The sequence below is a fragment of the Spermophilus citellus genome (assembly GCF_964194105.1).
Source record: "Spermophilus citellus genome assembly, chromosome: 6".
NCBI lineage: Eukaryota > Metazoa > Chordata > Mammalia > Rodentia > Sciuridae > Spermophilus > Spermophilus citellus.
Window position 1 is genome coordinate 142,858,281 of NC_138187.1, and position 10,174 is coordinate 142,868,454.

Here is a 10,174-nt window from a genome sequence, read left to right on the forward strand (position 1 = left end):
CTAACTTTGGAAAGCTATGGCAAGGCAGCATATTTCAGTATGTGTTACTATTTCAGCATATTTGCCAAGGGATTTTATACATATACTTGTGAAGAATAAATATCTGCAGTGACTAATCTTGTTTTAATTAACACTAGAGAAAAATAACCATAGTTGACACGACAAACTATTTTCAGGTTTTCTTTTTATAACGAAGTCAGTTGCCATTGAGCAGAACAGCATATATTCATCAACTAGATTCCCTCTTCTTTGTCTGAGAATGACACTGGCTGGTTATTCAAAGATTAGATATGCATATACTCACATTTGGTAGCCATCAAATTTTCAAAAGATTGGGCCCACTGTAATACTTCTTCCAGAGTAAGGCTTTGAAAAGGAAAAAAAAAAAAAAAGATGCTGATTGGGTTAAAATGTTCTTGAGGTTTTTGCTGAATTAAATATAATTATATTACCTCAAAAAAAAAAAAAAACCCTGAAATATAATTACACTCCATTTGTGTGTTGTTTTGTATGGAAATGTTTCTACTTACATTTAATTTTTATAATAAAATTTTAAAACTTATAAAACTCATAAAAAGCAGGATATTTTTGAAAATATAAGGAAATAAGTATTAAAAGGATAAAGAATCATAGTGATACAATCTTTCTATTCCCCAAAGTATCCCAAACTGTGGATAAGGCTTGCTGTGCCCCATAAGGTAGGTAATTTCTTAAAGAGATTAATGGGTAAAAAAAAAAGATGGAGTTTTAAGGTTCTTGGTACAAACTGCCAAGTTGCTTTCACAGGGTTGTGGACTGTATATTTCGGCCATGAGCAACATGTTTATCCCTTTTGTCTATTAGAATCTTAAGAGTTCACCCACAAAACCTATGTGCATGTACTTTTATAATAAAATTAGTAATTCTGTACCTATAATTTTCTCAGTCTCTTATTTGCTGATTTTTTGGGGGGGGGAGTTTGAAGGTTTAATATTAATTACAATATGTCAAGTGACATTTGTCTTAAACAGTATAAACAAAGCCATTTGTCATTTAGAAAATATCTGTGAAAGATGCTAATTCTAGGGCATCTCTTCTGTTCTTGTTGGGGAGCTTCCTGAGGTGAACTGGCAAGAGACTACATTTTCACATGCTGACTTTTAAATTACCCTTCTTTAAAATAGTTAATGTGTTCATTATCATTGGATTTGTGGTACATTCTTGATTTTTCTGCTCCCAACAACTAGATATAATCAAAGATGACTATAGATGGAAGCAAGATCTGTTCATTGGCTGTACTGTTGGGGGCTGTTAGCCCCAAAGTTAGCGCTGCAGGAAGAGCTATCAGTATTAGCAGGTTCTTAACGCAAAGAAGGAAGATTAATTACAGAGGTTAAAAAAAATTGCTGAGAACATGGAAACAGATTTAGAGCCCTAAAAAGGTCAAATATCTTTTTGTTTTCTAAAAATTCAGATGGATCCTGTCAATTTCGGATGGACTGTTTGTATCAGTACTGAAGCTTAACAGTGTACTGTGTTAGGATTGCTTTCAAAAATTTTTTTTTTCCATGAAATTCTACCTGACTCATTGTTCTTTTCTCTTATTAGAACTTTGGAAAGAGTAACCTAAAATAACCTTCTCAATCCAGGGAAATGGAAAGTGCTAGATAAGGTGTATTGCATGCCTATCTGTCCCACTCATTCTCATTATGTAGGAAAGAATAAAATCTACAACCTGAGGGAAGATAGGATCACTGTGTTGGGTCAGTGTAAGATTAGGAGTTGGAAATTGTTGGTAAGAGAATTCCTTTGACTCTAAGAGTCGTGAGATTTATAGAGATAGATTATGGTTAGAGTAATTATGCTTGAAGGTAGAGTTGTGAAATCTCTTTCTGTTTGAATATCATTTTTGTTTGTCATGTTTATTTCTATTTCACAAGTTTCATGCTGGCCCAGGAATATTTCATTGGTCTCATCAGAATTATAGTAAACACCTTTGTCCCCTCACCTGCCTGAGTTGCCTGATATAAGTTCTCCAGTTTTGCATCCCCTTCTTTCTTCTAGGCAGATAGGCAGTGTATGGCAATCGCACATGGAACATTTTGAGATGTCATGACATCATGGACAGAGGAATGAAGAGTGTTCAGAGGCTGATAACTCTAGGTTCTAATCCCAGTGCTATCCTTAATAGTTTCTGGTCTTCCTGTATTTAAAAATCTCTAAACCTCAGTTTCATTATCTAGAGAATGGATAATAATGTCTATCATAGTTACCATGAAAATTAAATGAGGTGGTGAATGCAAAGCACTTATCAAGTGACTGTCATCAAGCACGGCCTTCTGTAAACATGAATTTTCTTGTTTTTGACTTTCCCCTTCCCTCATTGTGGGACTGCAAGGCAGGTAGCTAAAAATGCAAGCTCTGATGATGATAGTCCATTGGAATCACCAGGAGAGGAACAGACAGCTGTTCTCAATTGCCTATTAACATCTTTTCTCCTTGGATGCATCTGTGTAGGTCAGCAGCCTCAACAGGTTTAAATTGCTGAGCTTTGGGTTTTCCCGTTGAGCCTCCTCCTAAAGACACAGTGGCTTGTGAGCGTTCTAGGACTTTCCGTACTTCAGCAGAGGTGCATGTAGGCCAGGAGCTGTGACCCTACAGGGAGATGAGCCCAGAGCTGAGGTCTCTACCTGGACTGGGCTAGGCACTCATCGTGAACCTCAGAAGGATCTCCAACCTGGGAAGTCTTTGCGGTGAGTACGTCCAATGAAAGGCTTCTCACATTTCTCAGGCATTCTTCTTTCTTCTTATTTTAATCCAGTCACTGTTCTCCTCCAAATGGCTACATTTTTTAGTTATGGCAAAACTTAAAGAGATTGAGAACTTGGCAAGCATTTCATTACCCTTCCAGTCTCATAAATTCCATCTAGGAATGAACTTTTTTCCTTTGGTACAGAGGATTAAACCCAGGAGCACTTAACCACAGAGCCACATCTCCAGCCCTTTTTTATATTTTTATTTAGAGACTGGGTCTGGCTAAGTTGCTTAGGGCCTCACTAAATTGCTGAGACTGGCTTTGAAATTGTGATCCTCCTGCCTCAGCATCCCGGGTGTGTGCCACCATTCCCAGCAGGAGTGAAGGTTTCTGGCACTTCACAGATGAAGGGTTTGAACTCTGAAAATATTTTGGATCAAAAAATCTCAAACTTTAAAAACCTCATAATAGATGCTAAAAATATTTAACTTGCTGAATTCTCAAGTGTAAACCATGAATAATGAAAACGGAATCTTAATGTAACACATGATTGCTCTTCTGGTGAAATTACTCATGTATAAATGCAAATTTTACTTTCTGGGCAAAATATATTGAGAGCAGTTAAATAAATACACACCTACTTATCATGTGACAAAAATACCTTAAATGGCCATAGAATTTAAATGCTACTTACTTTGAAGGGAGTCTCTTGGACTCATTGCTGCACATCTTACAAATCCAACAATTCCGCCTGCTCATTTTTCTAAAGAAATACAGTATATATTTGTATTATTTAGTCATTTAAAATAGTTATATGTTAGAGTTAATTTTTAAAGAACACTAATGCTACAAATGGTGAAAAAATAAGGATGAATTCTTGAAGTTCAAATACAGTGAGTGTGGAGTTAAGGAGGGGAAGGAAATGACTCAGCTCTCATGCATATTTTATATCAGTGCTTAGATTTCTATGTGAGTTTAGAAATTATCTAGCCCACCTATTCATTAAAGAATGGGGTTTTAAAAATGCAAAGTTCTGAGAAGTACCTTTTCATTTACAGCCCACTGACAAGGGAATTCACCAACTTCTAAGGTTTCCTTTTTTGGGCAATTTTTATTTTTCAAAAGCTCTCTCTATATATCGATCAAAAATTTGCTTCTTTGTAATTAGTAAAATAAAATAGTATAATAGCTAAATGAACAATGAAACTTAGGAATGAATTCTGAGAAGTGTGTTGCCTGTATAGTTTTCTCCATTCTGTAAATTGTTAGTTTGATTTAAAAAAAAAAAAATTAGATTGAAGTGCTTGGCCCTGGATACCTTATTATGCACCAGGCTCTGACTGCCAGTGGGTGGTCCACACAGATCTTGTTTCTTCTCTTCCTGCCTTTACTGCCAAGCAACTAAGATGCATGTGATGGGGTTTCAATACAGGAAGTACAGGGGAAGCCAGCAAACATGGGAGAATGCAGCTAGACTTGAGGGTGGTTAGTGGTATCCCAGTGAAGAACTATCAGAGCTGGAATCGGCTGAAGGTGTGGGAAAGTGCTGAGAGAGGGAGGAGGCTGCCTGGACAGAGGTCAGGAGGCCACAGTCAGGTCCTACTTGAAGAAAGGAAAGGAATGAAGTTGCCCTATGATTCTAGGGCACGGCAGGGAGAGATCTGAAAGAAACTAACCGAAAAAGTCTTTGGGACCAATAATCATGTTCAAAATGATTACTGCAGCAAGAAAGTGGTGGGAAATGAAGTTGTAAGAAGAGGCAGAGGCCAAGAATATTAGGCCATGCAGGCCCTAGATTTTATATTTAGAAATTGGAAAGTCATTGAAAGGTTTTAAATTTCAGAGGAGACGGGTTAACATTTGCAGTCAGTTTTGTGACTAGCATGAAGTGCCCTGGAAATCGGGGAGGAGAGTTTTTGGGCAACTGCAGGAGTCCAGATGAGGGATGAGTGGGAGGTGGCAGTGGAGAATGGAGGGAAGGGGAGAATTTGAAGGAAAAACTGCTAGCACCTCGTTGATGCATTGGACATGGAAAGTGAGAAAAAGAAAGTGAATAAGTTCAGGTGAGAGATTAGACTTCAAGGCCAAGACAGGCAGCTTTCATAAATGTGTAAGAAGCCAGAAATATGATGAGATGTCCAGGAAGAGTGTGAACTGAGGAAAGAATGCAGCTCCAGATGAGTGACTAAAGAACACAAACATTTAAGAGAAAGACTGTGAAATAAGAGCTCGTAGGACAAAAACCAAAATGACATGCTCTCATAAAAACCAAAGAATGTGCTTGTCAGAAAGGACTGTGGCCAATTGAGAGTTAAAAGCTGGGAAGAGACTGAGAACCAAGGATTGAAATATGTTGTCAAGAAGGCATTAATGAGCGTGGGGAAGAGCATTTTCAGTGGAACAGGGAGGGCGGAAACAGATGGAGGAAAACGGGAGGGAATGGAGCCCAGGTTACATGGAGGGATAATTTTACAGAGGTACTTGCAATTTGCAATTTTTTACCTCTTTTTCTTTCCTCCCTTTCTCTTTCTTGTCTTTTGGGAAAGCTGTTGACAGAACACTATATCAGGGACAGAGATGTAGGGCCCTGACATTTGGCTATTTTGGTCTGCATATCTTTAGGGGGTATCATTACAGTATAGCCTACACTGTGAATGGGTGGCACATCCTGAAGTTGGTAAATGCTAGCCATGGAGAGCAGTGGAAGATATAGGAGAAAGAGGGACCATCCGTAGAATTTTAAGTTCCTGAGAAAGAAAGAGGGGCTAGAATACAGAATGTGGGGCTGGGACCTTGGAGAAGTGGCAGTATAGGAAGAAGTTACTTCCTTTCTCTGGAAGGGCTGAAGAAAGTTTAGATGTCAATTAAAGTACATTTGGAGGTTTGGAGATAAGAATTTATGGGAGGTGTGGTCCTATATCTTCTATATGGATCGCAATTGTAAGTGGGGAGGAGCAAAATAACTCTACAGGAAGACACAAAGTTGAAGGGGAATAGGTTAATTGATTAGCCATTTTGATTGCAAATATAGATTCAAAATAGTATAAGCACAAGCAGAAGGGGGAGTTTATCAGTGGGATATGTTTGTGCAATTAGATTCTAAATGACCTTAAATGCAAGACTAAAGATGTTGGACTCTTGCTGGTAACAATAATTTGAAAAAATTGAGGCTAAGAAAGCTATTGCATTGACTGGGTTGTTCACACTGGTCCTATGTACAATTGAAGTCTGAACTACATGTAGTTCAAGATTTCTTTGATCACCCATGAGGTGCAGTCACTCAACAGCCCTTGCTTACTTTTTTAATTAGGAGGATGGTAAAGAATTTACTTTCTTCCCATGCCTTCTCTGTCAGTATAACTGCTGTCTTCTACCAGGATTGGACTTGTCATATGCTCTCTACATTTAATAATAGATTTTGTATCCCATTATCTCCTCATTTGATCTAGTAGAAAGGTGTGTACACGTTTTTGTCTTTCTTGATGTGATCTCTATAACTCCAGTGCATGTCTATTTACAAGTTATCATTATCCAAATAACTTTAGTGGAATTGTTTGGTAAAAGCATAGCTGTCTTAGAATTGCCATGCAATTCTCAGTGAGGTCAGAAGCACATTGAAAGTAATTTCTAGATGCATGGAGTTTAGGGGGTTCCCAGAATTCCTGAGAGGTGACAGAGTATATTCAAACAGACATGTACTTGAGTTCAGGCTCTTATAAGCTGTGTGACCTTGGGCATGTTAGTTCAACTCTGATTCTCAGTTTCCTTTAGTACAAAACGGAACTCTAAAGATTGGAAAAAGAGATATATGCAAAAACTGTTCCAGTTTAGCTTCTTGTACTCTGCCACTCAGGAAATATTTCTCTTTTGTGTGTACAGGAAGTGCACATTCTGTTGCACTATTCTTCTTTTTAAATTTCAACTCAGATATTACCAGTTTTTCTCATTAATATTATTTGTTCTTCAACATTTGAATATATTCTGAAAATCTTCTTCCTTTTGTTGCTTCCATATTTCTATTGTTCATATGGTGTTTTAGTGGCTGGGTTCCAGTTTTAGGATTAAGTGGGTCTGCTACAGGAATTCACTTAAGTATCATATTGAAGGGTTGAGACTACCAGGTCAGGTTTGTTTGGTCAGAAGTGCTCAGGCATGCTAGAGCAACAAGATCAAACTGACCATCCAGAGTGTCCCCTTAGGTACAATTTTGCAGGTTGTCTCTTCTACTTATATGTCTAGTCCAAAGGGGGAGAGGAAGCTGGAATGCAGGCAGACAATTCTTGCCAACTATGGGACACCAAGCTGTGTTCCATCCTGTTGTGGAAAGACTACTTTTTTTGTTCTAATTCTAGCAAAGCCTCTGTATAGACATAGCAGCTCTTTGCTCATTACGTGATCTATTCAGAGGGAGATTCTCGGGTCCAAGACTTTCATTAGTTGGGTGACATTGGGAAAAGAGTAAAATAAAAATGTCTGTGAAAACATTTAAGAAATTATGTACAAGATATATTATGCATAGAAGAGTTGTATGTTGTGAAGTTCTCTGGATTTCCATTTGCTTGAGAAATGGGACTTGTTGGGTGCTGTCTCAGTGATGGGATTTCTGCTCTCAGGAACTGCCCATTGCTTGGTGCCCTGTTGCTTGCCCCTAAGATCTTTGTAACTGAGTGGTCATATGCCTGTGCTGTTTTCTAGTTCTTACTTCTGGGTTCATAATCACCAGGCGCCACTACTCTGCTGGAATGTCATAGAATACTCCCCGCGTCCTCCTAATGTCATTTATATTGGGACAAAGGGTAAATTCAAAAGTGTTTAATCTAGTTCCAAGGAAAAAGGACAGATTGACCATTGGAGTTTATTATCTCTTCTAACCAAAACACTGGTAAAATTACAGTAAAAGAATATGTAAAACTTAAACACAAAGGAAAAAAAGAGATTAAAAGGGGGGGAAAGAAAACAAAATATTTCAAAGTAATTTTAGAAGATGGGAAGCAGATGGGGTAGAAATTAAAAGATTCTCATACCTCTAAAATGAGAAGAAAAAAGGCAGTCTTTGGAATTTCATCTGACAAAATGAAGAACATATAATTCTCAGTCTGAGGACAAATTCCAAAATAAGTAGGAATTTAAATATATATATCTACCATCCTGCATCCAACAATATTTATCATTAAGTAACACATTTCAGTCAATAATTTATACGAAAATATAGAATGGTAGAGTCAAACCCTCTCACATTCGTAATTCAGAACTTTTAAGAAATATTCTTGGTAATTCCAAAAAAGGGTAATTTACATTTTTTTAAAAGAAATATAGCTCTTCAGGATAAGGATTTGATTGAGCCTATTGATAAAATGAACTTCATTTTATTTGGCAAATTTAAATAAGAATATTTTTAGTGAAATTATACCTTCAGTCAAAATATAAGCAAAAATAAAAGTTCATTTCAAATACTCATAGAACTACAATTCTACTCTGGCAAATAGAGTTCCCAGTTTAGAATGACCTATACTGGTTTAATGTAGAACTGGTTTATATTATGAATAAACTCACCAAGCTTCAAATCAATGATGATCACTTTTTTCTCATGTTGGTGGCAATGGCATATGGAAACATTCCATTAATCTAAAAGTAAAATAATAATACAACCAATTAAAGGAAGATTAGTGCCAACTTCCTGAACAAAATATCCATTTGGCAAGTATTTCTATAAATACCCTGCTTTATGTCTTAAGTAAATAATTTTTCTACTCTATAAATGCTGCACTGTGGTTTTCTACATTTTTGATTTGTTGACTACTTATCAAGAACTTTAATTTCATGGATTAATTCATAACTATGCAAATATATATTTTATTTCTATTTTCCATTGTCTTCATTTAAATGTCTTATGTTTATCTTAAGATGTTTTAATTTGCTCTTATTTTTTAATACTTTGTAAACATGCATGCCTAGTTTAACTCAATCTACGCATAGAACATTTAGAACAAGTTTAGATCTTCATAATGATAGTGTTTTCCCTTGGTAATTATTTAAAAGAAATAACATTTTATTAATAGAATCTTAAAGTGGTTGTAAATGGATTGGTGATAAATGCAAAAACAGATTCACATTTCTTTCAGTGTTTAAATTAAATCTAAAAATCAAATAAAATATGAATTTCATTCATAAATGAATTTTATGAATCTTAAGCCTCTTCACATACTTAAATATCTTAATACAATCTGATAGGCAATCAGGAAATTCTTTCTGTTCATATTGTACATCTGCAAAGAAATATTGACTATGTTCCTTTATTTTATGATGTAACATGTTCCACAAGATTTAGAAAAATCTGTAGAAATTTACTTTTTAGCAAGATTTTGTTGGTCATAGCACACAAAATTCCCACCTTTAAAAAAAAGAAAAAAAACTTTGTACATGGGCATAACATGGAGCAATGAAGAAATTCAGTAAAATCGAGGTTAACTATACTTCAGCAAGATCTTATTGGAATTCACACCTGGAATCAGTACAGCAAATAAATTGATGGAACTCATACTTCAATGTGCAATTTTAAAATCAGCAATTCTGAATTGTCTGATTTTATATCTTTATTTAAACTAAACATACACACATATACATGTAAACCCACATAAAATGAAGGAATGTACTCCCAAATGGTAATATTCCTCTATTGCTCAATTAAGATTCCTTTTTATATGTGTGACTGTAAATTTTAAGAATAGAAAGTCTAAATTGGGATTACCGGTTTATTTTCTCCCTGGGAAAAAAATACCCCTGCTCAAACTCGTGGCAGTCCTGCTGAGACCATCAACTTCCTCGAGTCATTTCTAACAAGCCAACATAGTTGCACTCATCAGCTATTTTACAGAATTTCATACTTACAAATATATCCTGTGGAGCGGTCCACCATGCTGAATTTTATTTCCTCTTTGTTATGATCCTTTTGAAACTGGGTTCTGAAATTTCATGAGACACCCAGCATTTTATTTTTCCTGGCATAAAACGACCTTCCTGGCTCTATAATTACCTTCTATGGCACTCTGGCCTCGGTATGAATGTTCTGTTTTTACATATCTATGCAAAGAGAAGTTTTGTTGAATATGAAAAATAGTGCTGTGGGCCTGTGATGCATTGCTGATGAAGAGGTTTTATCTAATATTATCGGAGCATAGGAAGTTGTCAGATGACTGGAAGCCGTAGCTTCCCCATGAGATCTTCAACGTAATAGTCAAAAACTTTGTCTTCCCAAAGAATTCATGTTTCTAGTTTTAGAAAATGTATGGCCTAAAGTAAAATGCCCTTTTAGAAAAGACAGAGAGCTGAGGACAAATAAGAAAACTCCCATTGCAAACACTTGCTATTGAATTGTTGAAATATTAAAATCAACCTGTTTAGAATAATCAAATGACTAAGGATTTGTTTTAAAAAAAAAGT

The 10,174-nt window shown here is 36.1% G+C and overlaps 1 protein-coding gene across 1 annotated transcript in view; it reads right to left on the reverse strand.

The window, feature by feature from the left end:
- RGS13 (regulator of G protein signaling 13) overlaps positions 1–9,725 on the reverse strand; it is a 29,364-nt gene extending 19,639 nt beyond the window's left edge. Inside the window, exons 1-4 of the mRNA XM_081299817.1 lie at positions 9,623–9,725; positions 8,288–8,359; positions 3,429–3,497; positions 305–366 (exon numbers count right to left, since the gene is read on the reverse strand). Coding sequence (XP_081155943.1) covers positions 305–366; positions 3,429–3,493 — 127 coding nt within the window. The 5' untranslated portion in view covers positions 3,494–3,497; positions 8,288–8,359; positions 9,623–9,725. The remainder of the gene's footprint in view (positions 1–304; positions 367–3,428; positions 3,498–8,287; positions 8,360–9,622) is intronic.
- Positions 9,726–10,174: the final 449 nt, after the last annotated feature.